The following is a 26,509-nucleotide window of genomic DNA, read 5'->3' as shown; positions in this document are numbered from 1 at the left end:
GTCCACGGCGCTCTGAGCCTGGCCTCCTTTACCATCTTGGTTCCCTTCCTCCCCTACCCCAGCCATTGCCAGCCTTTCTCTGTGGCTCCTGGGCTCCTGTTCCCACTGTGTAGAAGGGCGGAAAGTCTACCAGATCTAGGGGTGCGTCCCAGTTCTCCCACCTCTGTCTATACGAACTCAGACAAGTCACTCAACTTCTCTGGACCTCCAGGGACTCCGTGGGTTAAACGAGGAGTAGTAAGTGCCTCCCTTGTAATGTTCGGTGGGTTAAGGGAGAGGCCTGGCACTGGGTCCGCCCTCCACAGACACTCAGCAGGCTGAGCGATGGGCGCAGCAGCAAACACGCCTGCAGTCCACTCCCAAACACAGCTTCTGGAGGAAATCCGAGGAAGCTTCTCTCGGGCACTCACACAGTGTCCATCACACAAGGGGCATGTGGGAGGCCTCTGCCTTCCCCAGCCCAGGGAGCCACTGAGTGGGCAGGGCTCTTCTCACCCCAGAGTTTTTCCAGCTGTGACCTGATAAACCCACACCCACCATGGAGCTACCTGCTTCCCGGTCTCTCTGGACGTGCATGTTCATCCCGGGGCTGAGAGGAGGCCAGGCCACAGTGCCCGCGGGTAGCAAGGGACACACATACACACACACACACACACACACACACACACACACACACACAGAGGTTTGCTTCTCTGAGCTGATTCCGTGTGCGAGCATATCAGATCCTAGGACACAAGGGTCATATTGACTATTTATGATGGTGAGCAAGCTGCTGTTTTTACTATGCTCTCATAATCTTTCCAAAGTGACTTTTTGACAAGCATTCACTGGGAGTAGCTCTGGGCCAACATGGTCATTTTTCTACCCCCTTGATCCTTCCCTTTTGGCCATGCTCTTGGCTAGTGGCGGGGGGCCCTCAGAACTATATGTGTCTTCCTGGCAGCTGCAGTGGGGCAAGGGGTGTCTCCAGGGACCCTTCCCAGAGAATGGAAGCCATTCAGAAGCGCAGTGCCTTCCAGCTGGCACTGGTGACCGGGAGGAGGGCTGGAGCCCATCAGTACCCTCCTCTGGGAGGGTTCACAACAGAGTCAGACAAGAGCCAGGGCAGCCCCTTTGGAACCTGCCTGGTATTTTAGACACTTACATCAAACATAAGGTCAGGAGTGCCCAGGTCAGGAAGACAACAAAAAGCTATTTCACAAATGTAATCTTGGCAAAAAGAAACCAAATGGGCAAATGGATAAACATCGCAGTTTATTAATTCAATGAAATACTACTCAGCAACGAAAAGGTACACACTGCTGGTTCTTACAGTGCAGTTGAATCGCAGGCATTGCTGCCCAGTTCCATTTGTATGAGGATCTAGAACAGGCAAAATCTCTTTTAATCTACAGTGACAAAAACTGGACTGGTGAGGCCCGGGGTGGGGACAGATGATGGCAAAGGGCACAGGAGACCCTCTGGGAAAGGACGGGCCTGGCTGCACGGTGTGCACACACATTGTCAGTCATCCACCTGTGCCTGGAAATGTGTGAGGCTTATAGTGAGGAAGTGGCACCCCAACGAAGCTGACTTTTTAAAAATTATAGTCTTAGCGATAAGAATATAAAAATATGTGCCCTTAACCAGGACAATAAACTCACAGGTTCTTGGGACACACGCAGACTCCGAGAATGCCACTTTCATCATTTTGAACTATTTCAAACTTGGATGTGCCTGCCCACATCTGGGCCACCACGTGTGCAGCATGTCACGTGTTGTGATGTGTCATAATAGTGCTTACTCTTTGCTCAGAAGCAGGTCCTCTGTCACTCTGCATGTAACTCCACATTTGCGCTACGTGACGACGGCACGAGATGCTCGGTGCAGAGGACGCATAGAGGGCCTGGCTGCCCTCTCTCCAGCCCATCTGAGGCTCGGGTGTGGCCCGAGGCAGGGACCAGAGGTCATAGGCCACTCGAGGCTTCCTCTCCACTCTCCAGGCTCACGGTGACTTCAAAGGGACATCCAGGAAGACAGGGGACAGAGGGTGGTGGGGGCTGCAGCGTGGTGGGGGCGTGGTAGGTCTCGGCATGGAAGAGCCGCACACCCTGTGCCTGTCCCTGCTCAATCCACCTTCCTTTCCAGACCATTTCAGGAGGCCCTGGCCTCTGCAGAGGCCACCCATGTGGGAACCATCTCAGTTACCCACAGTGACAGTCCTCAGAGCAGCAGCAAGCCCTCTGGGGGCCCTCGGGGCAAATCATGATAGCAATCATTGTCCCCATCTCCTTGCTTCCTTGCTGGCAGCAGCTTTGTAGCTAACTTGGACTCTGTTTATCCCAGTGCCAGTAAGTGGTTTATCTTCTTCAGCTTCCTTTACTTGGAGAATGTCATCGCTGTCAAACTGGTATCTTCTGTCTGGCTAACATGGTTTGGGATTCCAGTAGTGTCTTCAGTAATTGTGGATTATGCTCTTGTTCTGGTTTTGCTGTGAAGTAGCCCCTTGGCAGAAAAAGTGTTCTTGATTTCATCAGAATGCAGTCTGGGAAATAACTCATTCTCTTTGCTAAGAGAAAAGGGTAGAGCGCTGACCCTAGAGGGCATACGCTGGGACTCCCAGTTCCCTAATGGGACATGTCTTCCTTCCTCTCAGGCTCAGCCCCTGATGTTCCCTCTTCCTTTCTCTCTACTCTCCTGTTATGAGTCCTGGCTCATAACCGTCCTCCTGGCCGTCCTCCCTTCTTGGGGTCTGGGACAGTCCTCCTGACTCTCTGAGTGGGTCAGGTTCTCCCCTACATGACACACCCATGTGCTCCTGCCACACGAGCACTACTCCCTCCTCAGTGTGGGTCTCTCTGTGCTGTGGCAACTTTTCCGTGGCCGCCACCAAGGGGGAGGCACGGCCAGGACTGGATGGTGTTGATGTGATTGTCGTTCAGCCTGGGCTAGAACAGGTGCTTGATAAATACCATGTGCATGGGTGGATGGACAGGTGGACGGATGAACAGATGGCTGGGTGGATGTGTGGGTGGATGGACAGACAGATGAACAAATGGAAGGATGGTTGGATGAATATTAAAGTGCTGGAGAGCGGCGTGTTCATATACTTCCATAAGAGTCCTAGAAAAACTTGCGTTTTGTAATTTAAAGCAATGCATTTAGTTACAATAACTTTCCTGCTTTCCCCTGAAAATGATTTTACTAAATTTTGATAAGGCAATAAAATAGGGATTTTTTTTACCCAAAGCTTCTCCAGGCTCGTCACTTTTACAGTTTTAGCTCTGAAGCATAAATGAAACAGATGTGAAACTGTGAACACATACCTTTGCGGCAGGAAATTTGGATAAGGATAATTGCTCTCCTTCTGAACTTCTGATGGGTGTTTGCTAGCCACATGATTTCCATGAATAAGCCTTTGAGACCATGGAGCACCCCACGCCGAACCCCACATCCTGTGCTGAATGCTGAGGGAGCTTCCCTGCTGCTCAGGGCGCCAGGCTCAGTTGTATCTCTGCACAGACGCACATGCATCTGCTTAATAATGTTGTTAGTGTTCTGGGGAGCCCACACCTAGTCTGACAAGCAATAATAATAGTTTGGGGTTTAGAAATGTTTTTAGGCCATTGCACTACTGCACTTCAGAAGCAATAACCATAGTCACTGGTTCATACGTAGGAAAATGAAGACTAACAGGAAAAGTTGAGTCATGTAGAAAGACGAGATGTGAACAGATATTTCCAAAAGACTGATTCCCTTGCTCTTTGCTGCCTCTCTGGATTCTGCTGCTGAAGAGCTAATGATCCCTGCAGAATTCCAAATAGTTTCACATGCTGATGGGTATTAGTGGTGAGCTTTCGAAAGAAAACCTGGAAGGTGTCAAGAGTAAATAAATGTTTCATGCGTTATATTTATTATTCTGTGTGTGCAAGAATATCTATTTCCTGAGTATTACTTCACTTCAGATTAACAAGTGGAACTTGGAGACTTTCCTTTTAAATGTTCAACACAAACCATCAAACTGTCAGCATCTTCTGGGAAGACCCCACCCCAGGGTGCAGGTCTGCTGGGCCAGGCTTTGTGAGCACCTCCCAGGTGGGCTACTGGGCGTGAGGGTGTCGGGTTTGCCCACAGGGTGACTGGTCCCCACGGCCCCTTCCACCCAGAGGCTCCACAGCCAGCCTCCGTGGCTCCCTGCCCTGCAACTTTGGGAAAATCCTGCTTTTCTGTGATAACCTGTAGACTGTGTCTTCTATTAACCCTTTTAGAACACAGCAGGTACCACATAAACATCTTATGATGGAAGCTGCCACGTGCCTTTCACCCAGTCTATGGCAACAGGCTGCTATGGCAACAGGCCGCTACGGCAACAGGCTCCTACAGCAACAGGCTGCTACAAGAAGCAAAAGCTGGAGCCCAAGAACCGTCCTGAGTAAACCATAGTGGGTGCAGCCAGGTGGCACCTGAGCAGATGCCCCAACAGGGAAGATCTGGGACCTTAAAAAAAATTTATGTATAAATATACACATACACACTCTCTCTCACACACACAATACACACTCACACACACACTCACACACACACACTCAAACACATACACTCACACACATATACATACACTCTCACACATATACATTCACTCACAGACACACATGCATACGCACACATGCACTGTCACACACATACACTCATACGTATATACACATGCATACATACACGAATGCACGTACACACTCACATACACACATACATACACATGCACATACACTCACACATGCACACACCCCCATACACTCACATACCTACACTCACATACACATGCACTCACACACTCACACATGCTCATACACACACACACTCATACACACAAACATCTATACACCTACACATATGCTCACACACTCACATGCACACACATACACACACATATACACATATACATACACTCACACACATATACACATAAACACACTTACATACATACATATATATGTACACTCACACATACATCGACATACATACACATTTACATATACACTCAAGCACACACACTGACATTTACACATACACGCACATACACATGTATACATATATGTGCTCTGTATTTCCAAGCACAAATGCGGCCTGGGGAGAATGTGTGGACACGGCGGGCTGCCCTTGAGATGCTGCTGGAGGTCACTCTACCCCTCACAGCCTGAAGTCTTCACCAGGGAGTTTCTGAACGACAGTTTTCAGTGCGATGGTAAAGAAAGCCGGCCAGTTCTGTAACAACGCGTGCGATGTTGAAAGCTCTGGGCCCCCAGTGCGCTCTCCCGCCAAGCCTCTCTGTTTCGGCAGCATGTGCTGGGCCCCTGGGTCCTGCCCCAGCCTGGGAAGGAGAGGCGCCCATGGCCTCGACCAGGCCTCTGATGCCTGCTGGCCAGAGTGGCTGGGAACAGGCCCCGCTATATTTAATTTGTGGGACCCAGTGCGAATTGGAAGTGGGGCCCCTTGCTGAAAAATCACTGATCACCCCAGGCCAGCAAGGCAGAGCCTCACCCCAAGCTCGGCTGGGGCTGGGAGACATCGGTCCCTCCAGGAGTCCTTCTCTGCTCTTCCGAGTTCTCCAGGGAAACAGACCCAATGAAACAGAAGTGGAAAGAGTGAGTTCATCTCTTCACTACCAGCGTTAGTCAGCACCGTCTGTCCGCTGACACTAGGGCCCCACATCAAGTGCAAGGGCTTTCGGCTGCGCTGATGATGACCTCCCCCGGCTCTGGTGGGAGCAGGGTAGTCTGTGTGGGTGGGAAGTGGGGGCCTGGGTGTGAGGAGCAGAGGAAGCCTGCTGGGTTCGGGGAGGGGACCACCAGCAGCCTCCCCTGTGGGGGCCGAGGAGGAGAGGCAGTGCTGGCATGGGCTGGGCGGTGGCCACCACCTCCCTCTTGCCTTCTAAGAGCTTATACCGAGAAGCCAGGTGGCCCATGGCCCCATCCCCTGTGCCGTCCTTGATGCGGCCACCCTAGGCGATCCGTGCCCGTGGGTCTCTGCTCCCAGGCACTGCGGCCAGATGAGGCCAAGGGCCCAGACCTTTTTTTTTTTTTTATGCATATATATATTTTTTTTATTTCAGCATATTATGGGGGTACAGATGTTTAGGTTACGTATGTTGCCCTTGCTCCCCCCTTCCCCCCAAGTCCGAGTTTCAAATATGTCCATCCTTCGGGCGGTGCGCATTGCACTCTTTGTGTATGCATATACCTGTCCCCTCCTCCCTCCTCCCCCCTCCCCCCAGCCCAACATCCAATAGATGTTATTCTTATATGTGCACTTATGTGTTGATCAGTTAATAGGGCCCAGACCTTTTGAGCACCCTCTGGCAGGTGACCACGCTGGAGGGGTGGGAAGGGGCCAAAGACACAAGGCACACCCGCCTGACGCACATTAAGCGGTAACTCCAAGGCTCCTTCCTGCGGAGGCTTCCCACAGCCGCCTGGCCTCCGCCCACTCCCACAGACTCTGGGTGGGCAGGACCTCTGTGTGGCTCCCCCAGAGGAAGTAACCCTTTTGGGAGAGGTAGCACCTTCACATTCGAGGGTGGTCCATGGGTACAAGGGGTGCCCCAGCTGGGTAGAAGAAAGTGACACCCCCAGAGGCTGGACTGTCTGCTAGCCCAGGTGGTGACTTTCTGTGTCCCAAAAGTGGTGACTAACAGGGAGGACGGCCACCCTCTTCCTGTGCTGGGCTGTGCCTGTGGCCTGGAGGCAGATACACCTCCAGGTGCAGGCAAGCCGCCCAGATAGGAAACTGGGTGGGAGAGCCCAGGAAAATGGGCCCAGACTCACGTAGAATGATGTGTTCAGTGTCCATCTCCCTGTACAGATGAAGGTCCAGTGGGATGGGGACCTTGTCTTGTCTGTCTGTCCCCATCCCTAGGGTCTATAAGTCTGCTACACAGGAGCAGCTCCACAGATGTTTGTTGAATAAATGACGGGTGAATGAATGAACAACCTGACAAGATTAAGGGAATCATAGTGTCCAGTGCAGAGCATGGGTGGGGGAGCGAACGACAGTATTTGTTCCTTGGAAGAGGACTAGAATTTAAGGAGGGGGAGACCCAGCCAAGGCTTTCTTCCTGGGTGCCCGGAGGGAATTAAACATTAATTAAACATTAAACATCTCCCCCCAGCAAGATGTTCCTAAGAGGCCATCTAGACCAGCACGCCTCAAACTGTAATGTGCACACAGACCACCCATGGATCTGGCCGACAAGTAGACTCCCAGGCAGCAGGTCTGGGTGGGGCCTGGGATTCTGCATTTCTGATAAGCTCTCGAGTGACGCTGGTGCCACGTCCAGGGACCCCGCTCTGAGCAGGAAAGTGCAAGGTGGGGGTGGTGAGGATTAAGCCAGAGCAGTGGCTGGGCAGGGGCCGAGTTCAGAAGTGACAAGCTGACCCAGTTAGGGCGTGTCCTTACTCCAGGTGGCAGTCCTGTTGAGGAAGGAGCAGAGGAGAGAATGGGCAAGAGGAGGGCAGGGGAGGTAAGGGGCACACAAACCTTTTCCCTGAAGGGCCGGATGGGAGATAGTCTAGGCTCACCTGGTTGTAAGGTCTCTGTTATATCATCAAATAGCCACGGGCCCTAGGTGACAAGTGTGGCTGGACTCCAGTAAGTGTTCCCAGCACCCGCTGGGTTCACCTGTGGGCTTCAGTTTGCAGACCCCTGACCCAGATATCAGCCAAGTAGCCAATTCCACAAGTCACGCAGCAGCCTTGTCTGCTCGTGGACGGGAAGAGACATTTCGGGGCTGCTCTAGTTTGAATGTGTTCCCCAAAGTTCATGTGTTAAAAACTTAAGCCCCAGTGCAGCAGGGTTGAGAGGTGGGAAAGTGATGAGGCTGCGAGGGCTCTGCCCTCGTGAATATCATGTCCTCATCTCAAGAGTGGGCTTGTTCTAAGAGCCAGTCCAGCCCCTCTGGCACTGTCTCGCCATGTGACGCTCCGCTCCGTGTTCTGATGCAGCAAAAGGGCCCTCCCCAGATGCGGTCCCGCCATCTCGGACTTCCCAGCCTCCAGAACCGTGGGCCAAATAAATCTCAGTTCATTATAAATTACCCAGAGTGCAGGATTCTGTGACAGCAGCACAGACGGATGGAGACAAGGCCCCACCTCCCTGTCACCACCACAGTAAGGGGCTCAGCGCACCAGTGGAGTCACAGCCCGCTCAGCTCTTTGGCCTCATGCCTCTGGCAGCAGTGATAGGCGCTGATGGGCAGAGGTGCCCCCTGCACAGGGATGGCGGCCCCCAAAGTTGCACAGACAGGAGGTCATGACTCCTGGCACTGAGCTTTTGCAGTTTTCAGAGGTGGACCCTAGCAGAGCAGCCCCAGGCTTCTCTCCCTGGGCCCACCCACCCCCCTGGAGAAGTTGGTAATGGTAGTAAAATGCATCCCAAACCACAGACTTTTTGTTTTGCTTTCTGTATCTATTTATTTGTTTTCCTTTTCTGTCCGCTTGGGTTTACCTGGGAACATCTTTAATGAGCCTTTCAGTAAGTGCTCCTGGTTAACACCAAGGTGCGGCAGGCCCGGCCCTTCTCAGTTATTCAGGGAAGGCCTCCAAGGCTGCGCTATAATTAGAAGTCAATTAAATTAGAAGCCATTAATACGGTTCTTGGAAGGCCTCCAGCCCTGCAGAGAGCCTCTGGCCCTATTCACAGACTCGGTGGAAATTCATCTCTGCTAACCCCGCCATCCTGAAGGCAAGGCCAGAGCGTTTGGGCCGAGGGGGCAGGCTCCCCGTGGGTTCCCTGTGGGGCCTTTGCTGGCACCTGGCCCTCCCCCGCTGGCAGGCTGCAGGTCAGGTCCCCCCACCCCAGCCGCCCCTCGCTGCCTGCCCTGGCTTGCTCGGTTGCTAGAAGGAAAACACCCAGTGAGTTCACCACTGGGTGGCTGGTTCTTTAATCTTGCCTCCGTTCAGTGTTTTCCAAATGTAAGTGCAGCACTGAAGTGCAAGGCAGTGTGCTAGAAAGTGCGAAAAGGCAGCTTTGGTGTCTCTTCAAGAGAGTCGGGAAACCTAACCCTTCCCAAAGGCCACCTGGTGGTACCCACCTAGCGAGAGACACCTGCAAGGTCATGGAGCCAGACAGCCGGGGCCAGGGAAAGAGCCAGCCCCAGCCCCAACCCCACGAGCCTTTGTCAGTGACCCTAGTCACCCCCTGGGACAACAAGGGAGAGGCGCTTTTTCCCAGAGTGAAATGTCTTTATGGCCTTGTTTCCTGATCACAAAGTTTGTGTGCAACTCTTCTAAACCATTAGTCAATGCAGAGCTGCATAAAATAAAAAGTTGAATATTCCTCATAACCCTCCCTCAGTCCATGGTCACCCCACGTAGTTTTATTCCTGCCAAAAAATCTCTGTTAGAAGCATAGTGGGTGTCACTCCAGACCCGTTTCCGTGCATAGAGAAATCTTTACAAACACAGCCACGGAGCACTGTCTGTACGATTTCTTTTTCACTCAACAACAGGTGGTAGAGACTTGAATGCTGTTCCAGGGACTGAAGTTCTGTAGGATTTTGTGTTGGCTTCTCGTTTGTTGCAATGGTAAAGAAGCGTGATATCCACAGGCCCCGCCTGGATCTTATCCACCCTCCTCTGACGGGGGCCAGGGCGTGTGCTGCTCCCCTCGTGGGGTGGCAGGATAGGTGTCCTCCCGGGGCCCTCAGGAAGAGTGTCAGATGCTGTCCCTCACCAGCCTCTGCGTGCTTATGCATTGAGTGCTTCTCCTAAATGTGCATTCTCTTTCCAAAAGTCTCCCCAAGGGAGGCCTTTTTTGAGGCCTGGGGGATTTGGAAAAGAAGATTATGCATGTTCGTCCACTCAAGGGGTTTGCCCCCCTGAGCAGCACCCTGCCCCACCAGCTGGTCCCCTGGTCACCCACCCACTCTCTGTTCCCAGCTCCTGACTTACTCAGCTGCCCCCGCATTCTGCAACCTAATTTCTTGATTTCCAATAAATAATCTTTCAGCTTCTTTTCTCCCTAATGCCTTCAGGATGTTGTTCCAAAAGAAAGGAAGGAAGGGAGGGAGCTGGGGAGAGGGAGAAAGGAGGGAAGAGAGAAAGAACATGCCCGTCCATCATGGCGTTTTTATCGGCATTGGTATGTGGGATTGGGAATTACTGGTTGTCACAACCAGGGTGCCTCACTAAGGACAAGGGGATTCTGAGGGTGAAAGTTCTTGGGGGGGGCGGTTCCCAAGGTCCAGCTGGACTTCTGGTCTCAGTCAGTGGTTGATTCTGGAAGGTTCCTTGTACAACTCAGCCCCTAGAAGAGTGCATACTGATGTGTCAAAGCCCAACAACAGTGACTAGAGTGCGGCAATAGGGGGACTTAGGTGTTCACGTGAGCACATCATTTCTCTTTGTAGAGCCAGGCTAGTTAATACCAGAATCCCAGGTAAAACTTGTTTGGGTTAGAAACACAGGTTTTCCATTCAGGGAGTGAAAAAGTCAAAAAATAACATCTCCTCCCTCAAAGCAGTACATTAATGTCATTGGTGAGAAACATCTGAATGCTTGGGCTGTGGCCATCCTCTGTCGATTAAGTAGCTGTGTGACCTGGGGCAAGTCACTTAACCTCTCTGGGCTCCAGTTGTCTCAACTGCAAAATTAGGCAGTTGGACTCCCACTATTAGCAGAGAGAGGGAAGAGCCTCACAGTGGGCTGGGAGAGCTGCTGGGGGCGGGTGGAGCAGACTGGTTCCGGCAGTCTCTCTGGGGGCCTCCTGTGCCCTGGAGCCCCAGGCCCAGGACCAGCTTAGAGCTCCGCTGCTGAAGGCTGGTGTGAGGCCAGGTTCCTGCAAACTGCGAAACATCAGTCACTGACCCCAGGGTTTAACGCCAGGCCCTCCGCATGTGCCAGTTCTTCCTCCTGGGACTCTTTCCTGGCCGTGGTTGTGATGCTGATGAAGAACCTGGAGTTGGCCCAAGGGGCGTGGGTACAGCCTCAGCTTAAAATCTGCCTTGTCTTAGGATGTATTTGTTTCCCACACTGTTTGCTGGGCAGCACCTTATACCCAATGGAGCACAACGTAGGTGGCTGGACCCCAGGTTGGGGGGGGGGGCGACTGCCAGTGCCCAGCTGGTGATGACGAGGTGTGTCTTTCAGGTGACCCCTCGGGAGAGAATGGCCCGTGTGGGGGACCGTAAGTGGACGCCCTGGCTCCCTGTCCTGGTGGTAAGTGGGTCTCAGCACCTCACCCACATGGGCCCTCACCCTGCTAGTGGTCCAACCGGTTCCTTAGCCTCTTCAGCCTCAGTTTTCACAGCTGTAAGATGGGAATAATGATCATAGTAGCTCCTTCATGGACTGCTTCAGAGGGTGAGAGGAGACCGTGCCTGCAAAGCACGGAACACGCCCCAGGCTCAAGTGGGATTTATTTAGTCGGGGGCTCCCTTTGTAGGGCCTGGTGGATAGAAACCTTCTGAGTGCTTAGATAAGTTGTGATATCCACAGCCCAGTCCTGTGTGAGGAGCCCTTGCTTGTGGGCCACGCAGCTGAGAAAGATTCAGAAGATCCAGCCCTCCTCTCTCCCTTCCAGGAGTTCAGAGGAGCCCCCTGTTTTAGAGGCTGGAAGAGGGGCCACCCTTCCCTGGTGGTTGCCTGGATGGAGAGAATCAGGAAGAGGCCTTGGGACTGGGACATGGCTTTGACAGCAAGAGGAGGAGGAGGTGGCTCTGGGTAGGGGGGGGCAGGAGATGGCCATGCCAGGTGGCTAACTAGGAGTCAGTGGGACTTAGCCCCAATGACACTGGATGGCACCTTCCCAGCCCTGAGCCCCCGGCAGAGCCCACCACCCCCGGGCTCTCCTTCCTTAGTCAGCCTTGGGCTCTCCGGGTGCCAACCCGAGTAAGCGCATGTGTTTCCAGGGAGGCTTGGAGGCCAAAATGACCCTCATTTTCGTGGCAGGTGTCTCTGATGTGCTCGGCCAGAGCGGAATACTCAAACTGTGGCGAGAATGAGTACTACAACCAGACCACGGGGCTGTGCCAGGAGTGTCCCCAGTGCGGGCCAGGGGAGGAGCCCTACATGGTAAGGACCCTACTTCCCGTCCAGCCAGGCCTCAGCCCGCCTGGGCCTGGCACGTGCTCAGGGGAGCCTTCCTGCCCACCCTGCGCTTGCACTGCTGCATGAGTGGTCGCCGGGGTAAACCAAGTCTCTGCGCACTGGACACGGAGAGTGAGTGGCGTGAGCTGGTGTGAGCCCAGGAACGGTGCTCGCCAGCTGACGCACATGGCTGAGCATTTGTAAACAGATTTTTCAGGAGTTCTTTTTCATTTATTTAGACGATTGCCTTCCTAGTCTACCTTGATGAAATGAGCGCAGGGTCCTCTGAATCGGGAGCATGATTGAAGTGTCCTCCAAGAGTAGCATGCCTGCTCCTGAGGGCCCCTCCTTTCTCCCCTGCAAAGGCCAGCCATGTTCTGCAGAGTGCTAAGGGAAACAGCCGGGGTTTCAGTACTTTGGGTTCTTGCAGAGAGCTGAGAAAAGCCAGATAGCAAGGCCTGTGTCTACTGACAGGGTGCTCCCGATGCTCGCTGAATTCGTTTCAGAGACCCTCAGAAGAGGGGTGGCATCAAGCCCAGTGGGGGGAGGCACGAGGCCAGAGTCAGGAAGCCAAGGCCTGGCAAGAGTAGCTTCTGGAAATAGCCAGTCTGTCACTGCCCAAGGACCACGGAGCGTAATTTTTGTGGTTTGGCCGCTGCACTCACCTGTGTCCTCTGTCCCTCTCCCTCCCGCCAGTCCTGCGGCTATGGCACCAAAGATGAGGACTATGGATGCGTCCCCTGCCCAGCAGAGAAGTTTTCCAAAGGAGGCTACCAGATATGCAGGCGCCACAAAGACTGTGAGGGCTTCTTCCGGGCCACCGTGCTGACACCAGGGGACATGGAGAACGACGCCGAGTGTGGGCCTTGTCTCCCTGGGTAAGCATGGGCACTGCCGGCAACCCCTGGGATGCTTGCTGCAGAGAGCCCTGAGGGGCAAGGACCCCAGGAACAGGGATGTGGGCACCACAGGCCTTGGCGTAGCATCAAGCCCACCCTTTGTCTCATCTTACGAGAGGCAGCAACCAGACAGGCAGCCCACCAAGCTCTGTGTCCATGCTGCTTAAGTGGACCTTAGTCACCGTAACACCTTCTGACTACCCAAAAGAAACAAACTGGTTGAATACTTACTGTGTGATAACACATGTCAAACATTTGGAGGAAAGAACACTAAAATTCCATACAAAAGCATTATTTTTAGTATTTTTAGTATTCTGGAAACACTGAGGGAAAAAGCTACTAATAGGAACATGTGAGTCATGTGATGCCTATAATTAAATTGGTTATGTATCAAAAGTCTTCAAAAAAACAATAAAGTGAAAATACAGTCAGCCTGAAAGACAGAAAGAAAAAATCTTCCTCTTTCCAAGCAGAACACACTGGCAATTTCTGCCTGGGGCCAGGAAAGTACAGCCTTGACTCCCAGTGAGTGCTAAGCCAGGACTGTGGCTGCTTCCTCCCTCTAGTGGACACAAAACACAGTGCTTGGCAAGGGCTGCGGACAGACAAAAAGCCCAGGTGGAGGATCCAGTGTTAGAGCTGGCAGAGGTGGTGAAGGTGAGGAGGGAAGTGATGGTGGTGGAGGTGATGGCAGTGATCAGCACTGGTGCAGCGGTGGAGGTGATGGCGGTGATGGCAGTGATGGTGCAGTGATGGCAGTGATGGTGCAGCGGTGGAGGTGATGGCAGTGATCAGCACTGGTGCAGCGGTGGAGGTGATGGTAGTGATGGCAGTGATGATGCAGTGGTGGAGGTGATGGCAGTGATGGCGGTGATGGTGCAGCAGTAGAGGTGATGGTAGTGATCAGCACTGGTGCAGGGGGAGGTGATGGCTGTGATCAGCACTGGTGCAGCGGTGGAGGTGATGGTAGTGATGGCAGTGATGGTGCAGTGGTGGAAGTAATGGCAGTGATCAGCACTGGTGTAGTGGTGGAGGTGATGGCGGTGATGGCAGTGATGGTGCAGCGGTGGAGGTGATGGCGGTGATGGCAGTGATGGTGCAGCGGTGGAGGTGATGGCAGTGATGGTGCAGCGGTGGAGGTGATGGCAGTGATGGCAGTGATGGTGCAGCGGTGGAGGTGATGGCAGTGATGGCAGTGATGGTGCAGCGGTGGAGGTGATGGCAGTGATGGCAGTGATGGTGCAGCGGTGGAGGTGATGGCGGTGATGGCAGTGATGGTGCAGCGGTGGAGGTGATGGCAGTGATCAGCACTGGTGCAGGGGTGGAGGTGACGGCGGTGGTCATAGTGGTAGTCATGTTCCGAACAGCACACTGCACTTCACAACGTGCTTGTGCACATGCTGTCTCCCTGGATCATTATATCAAATTAAGAGGAGGAAGAAAATAACTATATATCAGAAAGGTAACATTGAGCATTAGTGTGTTAGAAGAAGAAAGTCCCCCAAAAAGTCACAAATACTCACCAATTTAGAAATAGATTAAATGTGAATAACTCTTCAAAATGGGGAGATATTTTAAACTCACTGAAAATAACCTCAGTTCCAATTTGTTACTAAGAAACTTCCATTTCCGTGGTTTCCACCACCATCTCTGCTGATGACTGTCCCCATCCCCAGGCTCCCCGCTTCTCTGTCTCCAGCGCGGGCCCAGCTCCTAAGCTACAGACCACATGTCCAGATGTCCTCTGGACGAGCCCACATCAACATTTCTGACACCGGCTATGATTCAAACATGTTTCTCAAATGAACACGTAAAGCAGGAGAACCTAATTGTAGAACCTATGTTTTCAACATGGGAAAAAAGCAGATAGCTTTAACCAGAGAAGATAGTAGAAACACATTAGAAAACATGATCAAATAAAAGTTCCATAGCTGGGTAGTCTTTAATTCAGTTGTGCATTGCTGTGTTGCGGGGGCACCAAAAGGAGCATCAGCATCGGATGCAGCACCGGCCGCGCACTCCTGCCAACCGCACCAGCACCCACGGAGGGGCTGCTCTGTGGAGACACCGGGCTTGACTCAGAATGGAGAAGATCAGTGGGATCTTGACACTGGATGGCTAGAATCAGTCTCTGATGACTTACATGCTTCCTAGAACTTTACCTTGATTGATTGATTGATTTTATGGATTTTATTGGTGCAGATACATGACCCATGAAAGCAATGCAGAGCTTCCATGGATTAACTCTGGAAAAGTGTGCATACCTTGCCACACTCACTTGGGAGGAAAAGAACCTCTTTACAAAACCTATTTTAAGAGCCTCTGAGTGTGAATACTTGACTGGACATTTGCAACCTAATGTAATGGCTCCAGTAGTTATTTTGCTAAGCCTGTGCCAGGCGGGCACCATGAGATGAGGAGGACAGGTATGGTTTCTCTCTTTTTGGTGGAGCAGTGAGACGAGGAAATCAGTGGCCACAGCGCAGTGCAGTAAGGCACACACCACATTCTAGAAGTTGAGGAAGGCCTTCTCGCCTCATGGTTGGGGAGGTGAGGTCAACAGGGGTCTTAGGGGCCTCCGGAGGGGACGCTGGGATGGGTGGGAGGTGGCCAGGCTAAGAAGTAGGACAGAGCTCTCCAAGAGGAGATGCTGATGCCGGGGCCCACAGGGCTGAGCAGCCGGATGGCACCTGGAGCTACGGTTGGGTCTCTGTGGCTGGAGCAAACAGTGCATGTGTGGAGTGTGGACCAGCCAGAGAGGTGGGCAGGGGCCCATGGACAGGGCTCTGGGAACCACTGCTGAAGACTTGAGCCTTCAGCTTGCAGCCCACGTGGTGACTGTGCAGACCGCTGAGCCAGGTGGCATGTGATGGTCTGTGAATTAGAACAGTCCTCTTGGCCGCAGCAAGGAAAGCAGCTGAGTAGGGAAGAACCTGGAGCCTGGGGACCAGGGATGCGGGAGGTCTGGAGAGAGGTGTTGGAGACTGGAGGAGAGTCTGAGAGCACGTGGGCAGGTGGACTGGCCGGAGCTACAAGCCGGTGTACAGGGTGGGGACAGAGGCTCAGAAGGGGACTCTGAGGTGTGCACTGGCCGTGTGGACGTGGCGCCACTTGGTCAGACATGGAATACAGAAGGAAAGGGAGGTTTCAGGGGCAGAAGGAGGGTGGAGGCTGTACGTGTGGAACTTGAGGGGATTGTGGGACACCTATGCCAAGGTATCTAACGCAGAGATGGATAAAGAGGCTTGCAGCCGTGGGCGACAGCCAGGCCAAGGGCCAGCACTTGGAAGTCACCTACACACTCAGGGAACCCGGAGCCACTGGTCCAGAAGGGCTCAGTGAGGCAGCTCTGTGGAGCCAAGGGGAGGTGGGTGCACCACGGGGCCTCACTGAGCAGCACCGCTGACTCTGACCCGGCCACAGTTCAGACCCGAGAATGCACCCATCGGTGGTGCATGAAATTCAGCCCTGATTTTTTTCTGGATGATCTAAGAGGGGCAGCGAGTATGTGCATGGAGCAACCTGTTCCATGTTCACTTAGAGCCACGGAGCCTTTCCAGTCAGCAGGACAAGCTTGGGTCTGTGCGTTGAGCACCCTGTCCCATAGGCAGGGACAGCGTGGTCACAAGAAAGGCTGACTCTGTGGCAAGGAAGACAGTGTGCCTCGTCCTGATACATTTACCAGAAAATGTCTTATCACTAAAGAAGTTCAACACTGGAAGGGCGTGAGCTCTCTGCCTCTGGACGGATTCTGACAGCTGTGGACGGCCTCTGTAGGAGTGGTGGGGAGGCTGCCGTCTGTGCTTCTACAAGGTTCTTTCCGGCTCTGGAATCTCGAGTGGTCGCTCCTGCTCCGTGGGAACTGCAGTCTGCTCAGTCCACACCACCTTCAGCACCCAGGGTGCGGCGAGGCCCAGAGCCCCCCTGAGCGAGCGGGGGACCCTGTGCAGGGGACGCATCTCCACACGCATTGCAGAGCCTCATGTCGCTCCATGATGTGAAGGTGGTGTGGGCAGTTTCATTTTGGCTTTGTGATGTTCAAATCAATCACTCCTGGCCCGAGGCCACCAACATCGAAGGCCCCTGCCTCACCTCGGGCCCCAGGCCACCCCCACCCCTCAACACACACATAACTAAGGCTTTGCCAGGGTGGGTCCCTGCAGGCACCCCGCTTCCTGTTCCATGACAAGTTTGAAGAACAAAACGAGGCTCTCACACCAGGTGATGGGAGGGTTACAAGGAGTTTGGCAAGTTGGTGTTGTTAGCTGGATGAAAGGCCGGGTTCATTCCTGAATCCGTGTGGTTTTCAGGTGACGGGTGCAGACTCCTTGTTCCTGGCCACCTCGTCCTCTGTGCCCTGTGGTCTGGCAGGTGTTCCCTCCCGGTGCATGGCTGGGACACGCCCAGAGCAGTGAGCAGCATCCGGGGCCTTCCTGTGGGGAAAGACTGTGTGAGAGGCTAGAGGACAGGAACAGGAGGACAGGAAGAGAGAAGAGTTGGGTTCCCTACCCCAGCCTCCCAAGGCAGCCCCTCTGCTGCTTGGGGCCGGGTGGCTGGGGCAGGGGTGAAGGGAGACCGGGGCCAGTTCTGCTCGCCCGCGAGTCAGAGGGAAAGGGAGACTCTGAGGACTCAGCAATGCCCATTACAGGCTCAGGAGTCCCGAGAAAAGGAAATCTCTGGGAAAGTCCATGCTGCTTATTGACTTGAAGGACCGTCGACCCCTCAGTGGAAGATCCTCGGGGCCACAGACTCACTCTTGTCCTGGGCTACACAGCTCAGCCTGTAAAGAACGGGACAAGAAAAGACAGAACAAGGGGAAAATCAACATGTGGATCAAAGAGTAGGAAATTAGGCCTTTACAGAAAGATGAAGGGACCTGGCTCTATGGAGGGGCCGCAGATCCCCAAGTGCACACTCGGCTTCAGTTGGTGCAGGGCGTCGCATGGAAGACAGTATGTCCCCTGTTCCTGTCCAGCCCGGCGTGAGAGACGCAGGTGCGAGCCACGCCAAGAGGGGCTTGGGTTAGGCCTGAAGAGAAACTCCCTAACATTTAAAAATGTTCTGTGTGGCACTACATGCTAGGAAAGGGTGGCTTCTCCTTACTGGGAGACATGGAACTCTCACGCGGGTTCAGCAGGACAATTTCATAGCAGCCTCCTGGAGCCAGCATATTTTGAGATGTGCCTTTCAGCGTTGTTCCTTCGCTGAGTTACTTGGCACATGGCACAGCTTGGCCCACAGGCACAGTCAGGGCAGGAGCGTGAAGCTGCAGCCACCCAGGCCCCCAAGGAATTAGAGACCCTCACGATGCAAGTAGCAGCCTGCGGCAGAAGGAAAAGTCACAGACACAGCCCCCGGATAGAGCCACCACCTCCTCAGTGCTCAGAGTATGGTGGTCCCAGTGGGTGCCCATCCAAAAGCCCAGGCGCTCCACACCCACGATGTGGCTTTGGAGCATCATCTATGACAGAGCTGGGCCTGACACCCAGGGGTTATCTGGGGCAGGCAGGGATGCCTATCAGGGCCTCTGCCCATCTCAGCATCTCGAACTTCTGCAGAGAAGAACACAGTGTCATTCACTCGTGTCCAACCAGTGTCTGCCTAGAACCTTCCTTCCTCAGTACCTAGCAGGAACTACTGGGAATACAGATGTGACCCAGGCTTGCCCTCGAGGGCCTCCCAGTCCAGGGGCAGGGCTGATCACCACAGGCAGAGTGAGAATGCCGTGGAGGGAGGAGAAGGAGGAGGAGGCAGCAGCCTTCTAGCTTGAGATGTTCCCCAGATGTGGCAACGTTGGCCCTGGATATTGGAAAGCCACAGGTGAGGCCTGTCCTGGCCAACTGGCCCCTGTCACCTTGCAAGGCCATGTGGACACACGTACCCCCTGCTGGGGGAAGGACCGCCATCTGCCCACGTGGCTCCCTGCTCCAGCAGCAGAAAGATGGCTTCTGGAAGGGGCAGAGGTATGTTTGAGAGAGGCTTTTCCAGAAGGCTTAGCTGTAAAGCTGGCTGGGTGGCTTCTCTGAGGCTGCTTTGAGATGGGTTAATTGACGTTTACAAGATACACAGAGATCTGGGGATAAAAGGCTTTGAGGAAGGGCAGGCAATTATGATCCTGGTGTTACTGGTGGTGGTCCAAGCTTACGAAGGCTGGAGTCCAAAGACCCCCGCCCGGCCCTCCCGCCCCAGCAGCCACTTACCACTGCTGTCAGCTCGTGGGGCGCAGCTAATAAAAAAGAGATTAAAGAACAACCACGGAAAAATCCAGGAGCAGAGAGGGATTTCTCATCTCTTGAATTGTAATAGGGGAAGCATTGGCACCCGCTCCCTTTGTTTAATCAACTTCTCACAATGTGATAAATGGCTCCCTGCTCACCGCTGAATGTTTGTTTATGGAAAACGGTCACGCACCAAGGTGAGAGGCAAAGCCCACAGAGATGTGAGCCCGGAGGACGCGAGGCATTAGCTGGGTGTTCCCAGGAGGTGGGGCGCCTGCAGGGAATGCCACCACATGGCAGACCCCTGAGAGCGGGACCTGAGCCAGTTACATGGCCGTGGGGCTGGCGTGGTGAGCTCAGAAGACATAATGGAACATCAATGGGGGCTGAAGGACTTCAGTGTCACTGTGGATGGTTTGTCCCTTTAAGTGTGCACACCCCCAGTGTAAACACTTGCAGGTGTACAGGTGTCTTTGGTTCAAATGCGTCCCAAGGAGGAAACAGTTAGGACTTGGCTGTGTTGCAGGCTGTTGTGAAAGCCACCTGTGTGGACCTCTCTGGACACTGCAGCCACACTCTGGTGGCCAGCTCCATTCGGTGGCATTCAGCAACCATCCAGGTGGTCTGGGTGTCCCAGGGAGACTCAGAGACACTTTTGTCCTTAATCCCACCGGGCTACGGAACATCCCACTCACCGAGGGGATGCTTCTCCTCCAAAAGGGTCTGGCCTCTGGTTGGTGAGACCCCCGGAGAGCTAGATAGGGCCTCTGCGTGGTGGGCACACAGGTATTTTGTGGGTGATGTTGATGAGGCTACGATACACACACTGAACAAATCCTCTGGTGAAAGGAGCCAAGAGGGGGAAGAGAGTAAAAGAAAGGCCCAAACTGACCCAATATTGGAAAAAGAACGTTCCATTTTAAGACATGCTGAAAACCCCAAGGAAACGCAGTGGGCACAACGGGCTGTGGCTGGGCGGCTCCTGGTTCGTGGTGTCCACTTCCTGCCCGACTTTGGTCGTGGGCTTGTCGTGTGCCCCAGTCCTTGCCTGTGGAGCCACAAGCTCACCTGTCTCTGCTTTGTCCTGTCTCCCCCCGTAGCTACTACATGCTGGAGAACAGGCCCAGGAACATCTACGGCATGGTCTGCTACTCCTGCCTGCTGGCACCCCCCAACACCAAGGAATGTGAGTTCTCTGACCGTCCCTCGGGAGGGTGTTTGCTCAGCATTGCTATCTTTCACGACAGGGGAAGCAGAGTGGGCCAATCCTGGCATCCAGACAAGATTCACTGGGGTGAAGGGGTAGCGGAAATGCTCCCGTGGCCAGTCCAGTCAGCAGCAGGTCTGTACAGGGAGAGAGGTTTGCTGTAGCTGAGCTTTGGGTCAGAGGCTGAGGTGCTAGTGCAGGTCGGCCACCAGCTACCTGAGCAAGTCCCTTAACCTCCATGAGCCTGCTCTCTCATCCGTAATATAGGGGAACTAAAATCTGACCTGTCCCATCCCAGGCAGTATCACAGGTGCACAGTGACCTCCCAGCGAGGTCACAGATGTACAGGTACCTTGCAAGGTGCTGGACAATTGTAAGTTCCAAGGAAACTGCAAAGTGCTGGACAGTTGTGAGGCTGAGGGAAATGCAGAAGTGATCACAGTTCCTGAAAGAGATTCCACAAAGCACATGTAAATAGGATCTGAGTTTACAATCCCACCTTGGGCTGTTTCTTTCCGGTCCCCTTCATCTGACTTTCATGGGCCTCTATTTATGAGGAAGGGCCAGGTAACTCTGCTGCAGAGGGAGGCACGGTGTGGCCTCTTGGATTTGTGGTCTGGGGAAAGACTAATAAGGTAGGATGGCCTGCTGGAGGAAGCTGGGTGTCTGGTCCCTGGGCTGCAGGAACACCTGCGGCCCTCTCACTCCGGGTGCCTTCAGGGTAGAGGAGCTGCCCCTGGGACCCTGCCTCTCCTCACTTTCCGTAAGTCCCCACCCACCCCCATGTTCTCACGAGACTTGTCTGGGAGAACAGGGTAAGGGCCTGCATCTTAAAGCAGAGACGCAGGGAGGAGCAGCCCCTTCCAGCCTTCTGTGCCGTGGGCCTGGGCAGCGCCCTCCGGGGAGGGCCATTCCCTCCCTGGCAATTTGCTGAAGCAGAAGAGCCCTGCCACATGGTTTGCTGTCTTTAAAGCTGAGTTTTCTTTTCCATTCATATGCTAATTAATTCACAAGCGAGAGGAGGCCTGACGGTGGGGAAGTCAGCTGCCATCCCTAAGGTGCCTTCTGCAGCAGTCAATGCCGGATGCTCTGGGACGAAGGCCTAGTCTGGGAACATGTCAGATGCCTCACTTTTTTAGAAAAGTCTCTATGCCTGCGCAGCCTTGGAAAGGAGCAACCCTCCCCAGGGGCCCTTCTGTTTGAAAGCTCCCACACAGGCACAGGGGCTGCCCTCAGCGCCTGGCAGGATGGCCTCAGGTCAGGCAGGGTGCCTCTCAGTCCAGCAATGTCCGTCCCCTGAGTCCTGGAGATTTTACAAATGGGTGTATCCCACTCCCCACCCAGCCCTTAACTGCTTCTGGGAAAACCAGCTCTCACTGAGGCCTCAGGGTGGCAGCAGAGCCTCCCCTGGGCAAGTCCCCAGGCCTTTGTTTGCTCATCTGGGAAATGGGGAGATGCCACAAGCTCAGTCTTGTGGTGTGACAGGGAAGTGGAGCCCTGCCTGGGCCAGGGGCCTCAGTATGACCGTGAAAAAGAGAGTGACATTCCACCTCCTGGGCCACACTTCCCCTGTGCTGGTTTCAATCCAGAGATTTTTTTTTTTTTTTAATTTAGAGACAGGATCTCACTGTGTTGCCCAGGTTGGCCCCAAACTCTTGGCTCAAGGAAGCCTCCCACTTTGGCCTCCCAAGTAACTGGGACTACAGGTGTGCGCCACCATGCCTGGCTTCAATCCAAAGATGGTTTTATCTGAGACACTGGCTCTGGAGTCGGCAGAAATGTCAGAGCTAGAAAGGCTGGCTGTGACCACAGCCCCTGTGAAGTCACAGAGACCCAAACTCACAGGACTGCCATCAGCAGCCCCAGCCCAGGAAAGCCAGGGACTTGGGGAAACCTCATCTCTCCAGGACCCCAAAGGCACTGGCTGGCTGCCCAGGTCCAGCAGGTGACTGAGAGCACCTTTCCTCACACCTTCCTTGTCTGCTCTGCCTGGCCCTTGCTGAGCGAAGTTAACGCCCTTGGTACTCTGCATCGGTGAGTGGTGGACTCTGCAGACCACTGTCACGAAGACGTGCCGAGGGCCCCTGGCCACGGGTGCCGCAGATGCCTCAGATGGAGCGGATGCGTATGGAGGAGAGGCCTGAGTTAGTGCCGGGCCACCTCAGCAGAGGATGGGGCCAGGGAGCCAGAGCTCTCCACCACACGCCCAGGCATCTGTGCCGCAGGATCGCTTTTCTACCCTTAAAGAAATGGCGGCTTCTCTGCATGGCGGTGGGAAGCCGAGTGTTGCAGGGCGGTGATTGTCCTGTAACTGCCTAGAAGGGTTTGTTAGGTCGCACTGCTGGGCCCTCCCCAAACGGCATTTTAACAAGTACGAGAACTGCTGGGGTAGGTTATGGGCCCTGGCCCTGGACCATCACCGGCTGAGTTAGGCGAGTTATCTCATCTGCCCGATGGAGCTCCCAGCGGTGCCCACTTGCCCGGCTGTGGTGTGGCCCGGGTGAGTTTTCGCCACCAAGCCGCCTGAAAGTACATCGCAAGTGCCCGTGGTGTTGGCCTTTGTGACGCAGCCCCTCCAACATCCTTGAGAAATGAAAAAGCATCGCATAATTACTCGTAAGATGGAATGTAATCTTCACAGTTTTGGGGCTTGCCAAGTAGCAAGAAGGAAAAGGACAGCCATTGGGTCACAGATCAGTCCTGCCTTGGGTTGGTTGTCTCCTTGGATTAAAATCTCTGTCTGGGAGAAGCCAGCTTCGAGCCTGCACTCAGTGACAGCGCAGTCCCCGGCGCCCTGGAGCCCGGCGAAGTGAGTTGGAAGGTCCTTTGGTTATTTTTCAGTCAAATTAAAGAGCAAGAGGCACTTGGGGAGACCAGAACTTTCTGGCCTTCTTCTTCCCTGCACGGTCCCACGTGCAGGGATCTGTGTCGTCATGACAGTGGGGGTTTGACGGGGTGACCTGGCATACCAGACGGGAGGAAAGGATTCAGCGTCAGACTTGGGTTTCATTACAAGTTTCCACTCCTGGGAAAGTCACTTAACTTCTTTGTATCTCAGTTTCCTCATGTGCCAAATGGGGACATCTGTCTCACAAGATTGTCATAAGGATAGGTATGACAGCGGGCGATGTGCATGGCCTGCCCCCTCCAGCACTGGTCACTGACCCCGGGCGGAGCACACAGGTGCCGCTGCACCTGAGCTGGCCTGGGCATCCCTCGCTGGCCTGGGACACAGGCGAGTAGGACTCCTCCCTAATGGGCGGGTGGAGGGGCCAATGAAGTGACACGAGAAAGGCACTGAGTTGGCCCAGAGCCCCACACCTGGCATTTGTTCCATTGTCCTTGGGTTTTTTATTGTCAGTGGCTGAGACCCCTGAGTCAGATCCGGAGTGGACGGGCCTTTTGGAGAAGCCCACTCTTGCTCTCGGTGCTCCAGCGGTTTCCATCTCGTAGGCACACAGTGCTCTGATGTGACGCTGAACAGTGAGCGCTACCATTCACGCGTGAAGGCCTGGCCTCCCCAGACGCCAGTGGCTAGCTGCCCTGACGCAGCGCGTCTCAGACTCCAGCAGGCACACGTCACAGGGACCAGTCCGGAAACAGACTCTGGCACAGCCGGTCTGGCGGCCGAGATGCTGCATGTCCTGCCAGCTCCCAGGGCCCCTGCCTTGAGCAGCTGTGGTTCCACTAGAGATGCTGGGCAGTGTCACGGCCGTGGGGCACCCTCGCTGACAGCTCTGAAGAATCAATAAGCAAATCATTTTTAAAAATCCAAACTCTTTGCCCTCTGTAGAGAATCCCAGCCCGTCTTTGCTACATACGGCGCATTTATAGATTGTGTGGGTTAACAGACTGCAGGGCCCCATTGTGTCTCTTGTGGCTTAGACTCGAGGTGTAGTTAAGCCGTGCGCATGCAGCACCAAGCCCGCCTGAGGAAGGTGAGCGTGGACGCTGCAGGACCACTCCCCGTCTGCTCCACCTGCTGCCTCGACCTCGGCCTAAGCCAAGCAGACGCGCTCAGGGATGTCTGCACACCAGAGAGCACCCGACCGCCCCTCAGCACAGCTGGGGCTGCTCGGTTGGTGACAACGGGAGCTCAGTTTGGGGGGAAACATCCAGTGGTCAGTGTGCAGGCTCAGCTGGCTGAGGGCAGGTGGGGGTGCAGTAAGATGTCACTGTTGTGCTTCCTGTGTGGATTGTCTGGGGACATCATTGTTTAACCAGCCCTGCGGGGCTGCAGAGGCGTCTCACAAGTCTGCGTGCATGCTAGGCTGCCTTCGCTGTCCCTCTCTAGACCACAGGCTGGGTGTATTTGTGTGTGTCCCCAACCCTGTCACCTGCCTGAGCCTACAAGCCCCAGCAGGAAGGGACAAGAAGAGACAAAGATGACAGACCTCCATAGATACAGTCACGGCTGTTCTTTTTCTCTGACAGCGTATCTTAAGCTCCCTTGAGGGCCTTAACCAACAGAGAGATCAGCTGCTTCTCCACATCCTACTGCTTTTAAAAAGGAAGCGAGGCCATGCTTGAATCTATGCCCCGTGCCCGTGTTTCACTCACCTGAGGATGTGTGATAGGCTGCTGCCCAGCGAGTGCAAACTGGCACAGAAGCCACCTAAATCGTGCCGGGGGCTGCCAAAGGGCATTCAGGAAGGCCCCTCAGCCAGGCACCCACCCCTCCAGTTCCTTCCCCAATAGGACTTCGGATCTGAGACTAGGAGAGAAGGCTAAATAAAAAAAAGCAAAGATCGATCCTAAGTTTGGGACACAGGAAGGAGAAAAGCTCTCGTTTACTATCCAGAAACACAAGGAAACATCAGTAGGCCGGTGACATTTCTCATGCACCAGCGACAGTGCCATTTCCTCCCAGCCCTGGGCAGCGGGCGCTCCCAGCAGCCGAGGACCACACCAGGAGCCCGTGGCTGCCTCTGCTCCCTCCCAAGGCCCCAGCCTGTGTTGTATGTGGAGTTGCTTCTTCGTTTTACAAGGTGTGAGGACTGAGAAGTGTGCGCGCTCTCCACTTAGGGGACACAGGGTGGATAATTCAGTGACCAGTGGGCTGCCCCAGCCAGTAAGTGGTGGCTTTAGAAACACCACGCACAGCAGGGGAGTGCGTTTCCCCCAGAAGCTTCTCTTAAAGAAAATGACCCTGCTAGGGAAGCTGCAGGGCAGGCCGTAGGGGCGTGGATGTCAGGGCAGCGGCTGGTCTTGTCCTTGACTCAGGGCTGCCTTTTGCAGTGCAAATCCACTTCACGAGTTTCTCCAGACCTGGTGAGACAAAGATGTGAGAGAAGGAAATTCATCTGAGACATGATTGTTTTTATTAATTGCAAAACACAAGTCCGGCTTAAAAGAAGGTTGACCGTCAGGACCTTGTCTTTTCTGGGGCAAACTTTTTTGTTTGTTTTAGCCACGCAGTCATTGTTTAGTGTTTTGATTGATAGCAAAATTAGCTTCCATTTTATCCCTGCTGAGTGACACTCTCTCCATAGAAGGGGTATTTATGAATCGTAGCTTTGAGAGAAGGCGAAGAGAATCCCTGCTCTTAAACAGCTTGGTCACAAGTATTTTAAAAATATATCTTAGGAAGTACCCTAAGGTGTGGGAAACATGCCACGAGTCGACTCAAATGTGAGGCCATGGGTGGTTCTGTTCCCCTTTTTCATGTTCTTATTTTTCCCAAATTTTTAACACTGAACATATATTACTTTTATGACTAGAAAAAGTATTAAGAACACATTCCTGCTCTACTTAGTTGAAGGAATTAGTCAACTGTCACCCCAATAATAATTTCATACACATACTATTTTCCTCATTTTGGGGGGTTTTTTTGAGGCAGGGTCTCACTCTGTTGCCCAGGCTGGAGTGCAGTGGAGTCACAATAGCTTGCTGCAGCCTCCAACTCCCCACCCCAAAGATCCTCCCACCCGCCCTCCCCAAGTGCCAGGATTACGGGTGAGCACACCGCACAGCCCGGCTTCCTTGTTTTCAGAGACTGCATATGCTCTGCTCAGCTCAGGGGAAAACGGAGCCCGTGGGACTTGCAACCTGCCCCTCCCTGCCGTCTAATGTCTTTTTATTTAAACAACAGTAACCAAGAGAGGTTAGAATCTTTAGCGATCATTA

The 26,509-nt window shown here is 53.8% G+C and overlaps 1 protein-coding gene across 1 annotated transcript in view; it reads left to right on the top strand.

Annotated features, from left to right (window-relative positions):
* Positions 1–26,509, top strand: part of EDAR (ectodysplasin A receptor) — an 81,210-nt gene that overhangs the window by 40,047 nt on the left and 14,654 nt on the right. The window contains exons 2-5 of the mRNA XM_012664282.1: positions 11,121–11,189; positions 11,922–12,044; positions 12,756–12,937; positions 20,277–20,362. Of these exons, the coding sequence (XP_012519736.1) occupies positions 11,139–11,189; positions 11,922–12,044; positions 12,756–12,937; positions 20,277–20,362 (442 nt within the window). The 5' untranslated portion in view covers positions 11,121–11,138. The remainder of the gene's footprint in view (positions 1–11,120; positions 11,190–11,921; positions 12,045–12,755; positions 12,938–20,276; positions 20,363–26,509) is intronic.

This window comes from Propithecus coquereli, unplaced genomic scaffold (genome assembly GCF_000956105.1).
Source record: "Propithecus coquereli isolate 6110/MARCELLA unplaced genomic scaffold, Pcoq_1.0 Scaffold88, whole genome shotgun sequence".
In the NCBI taxonomy this organism is placed as follows: Eukaryota; Metazoa; Chordata; class Mammalia; order Primates; family Indriidae; genus Propithecus; species Propithecus coquereli.
Note: the sequence above shows the minus strand (reverse complement) of the source record. Positions and strands in the feature narration are given on the sequence as shown.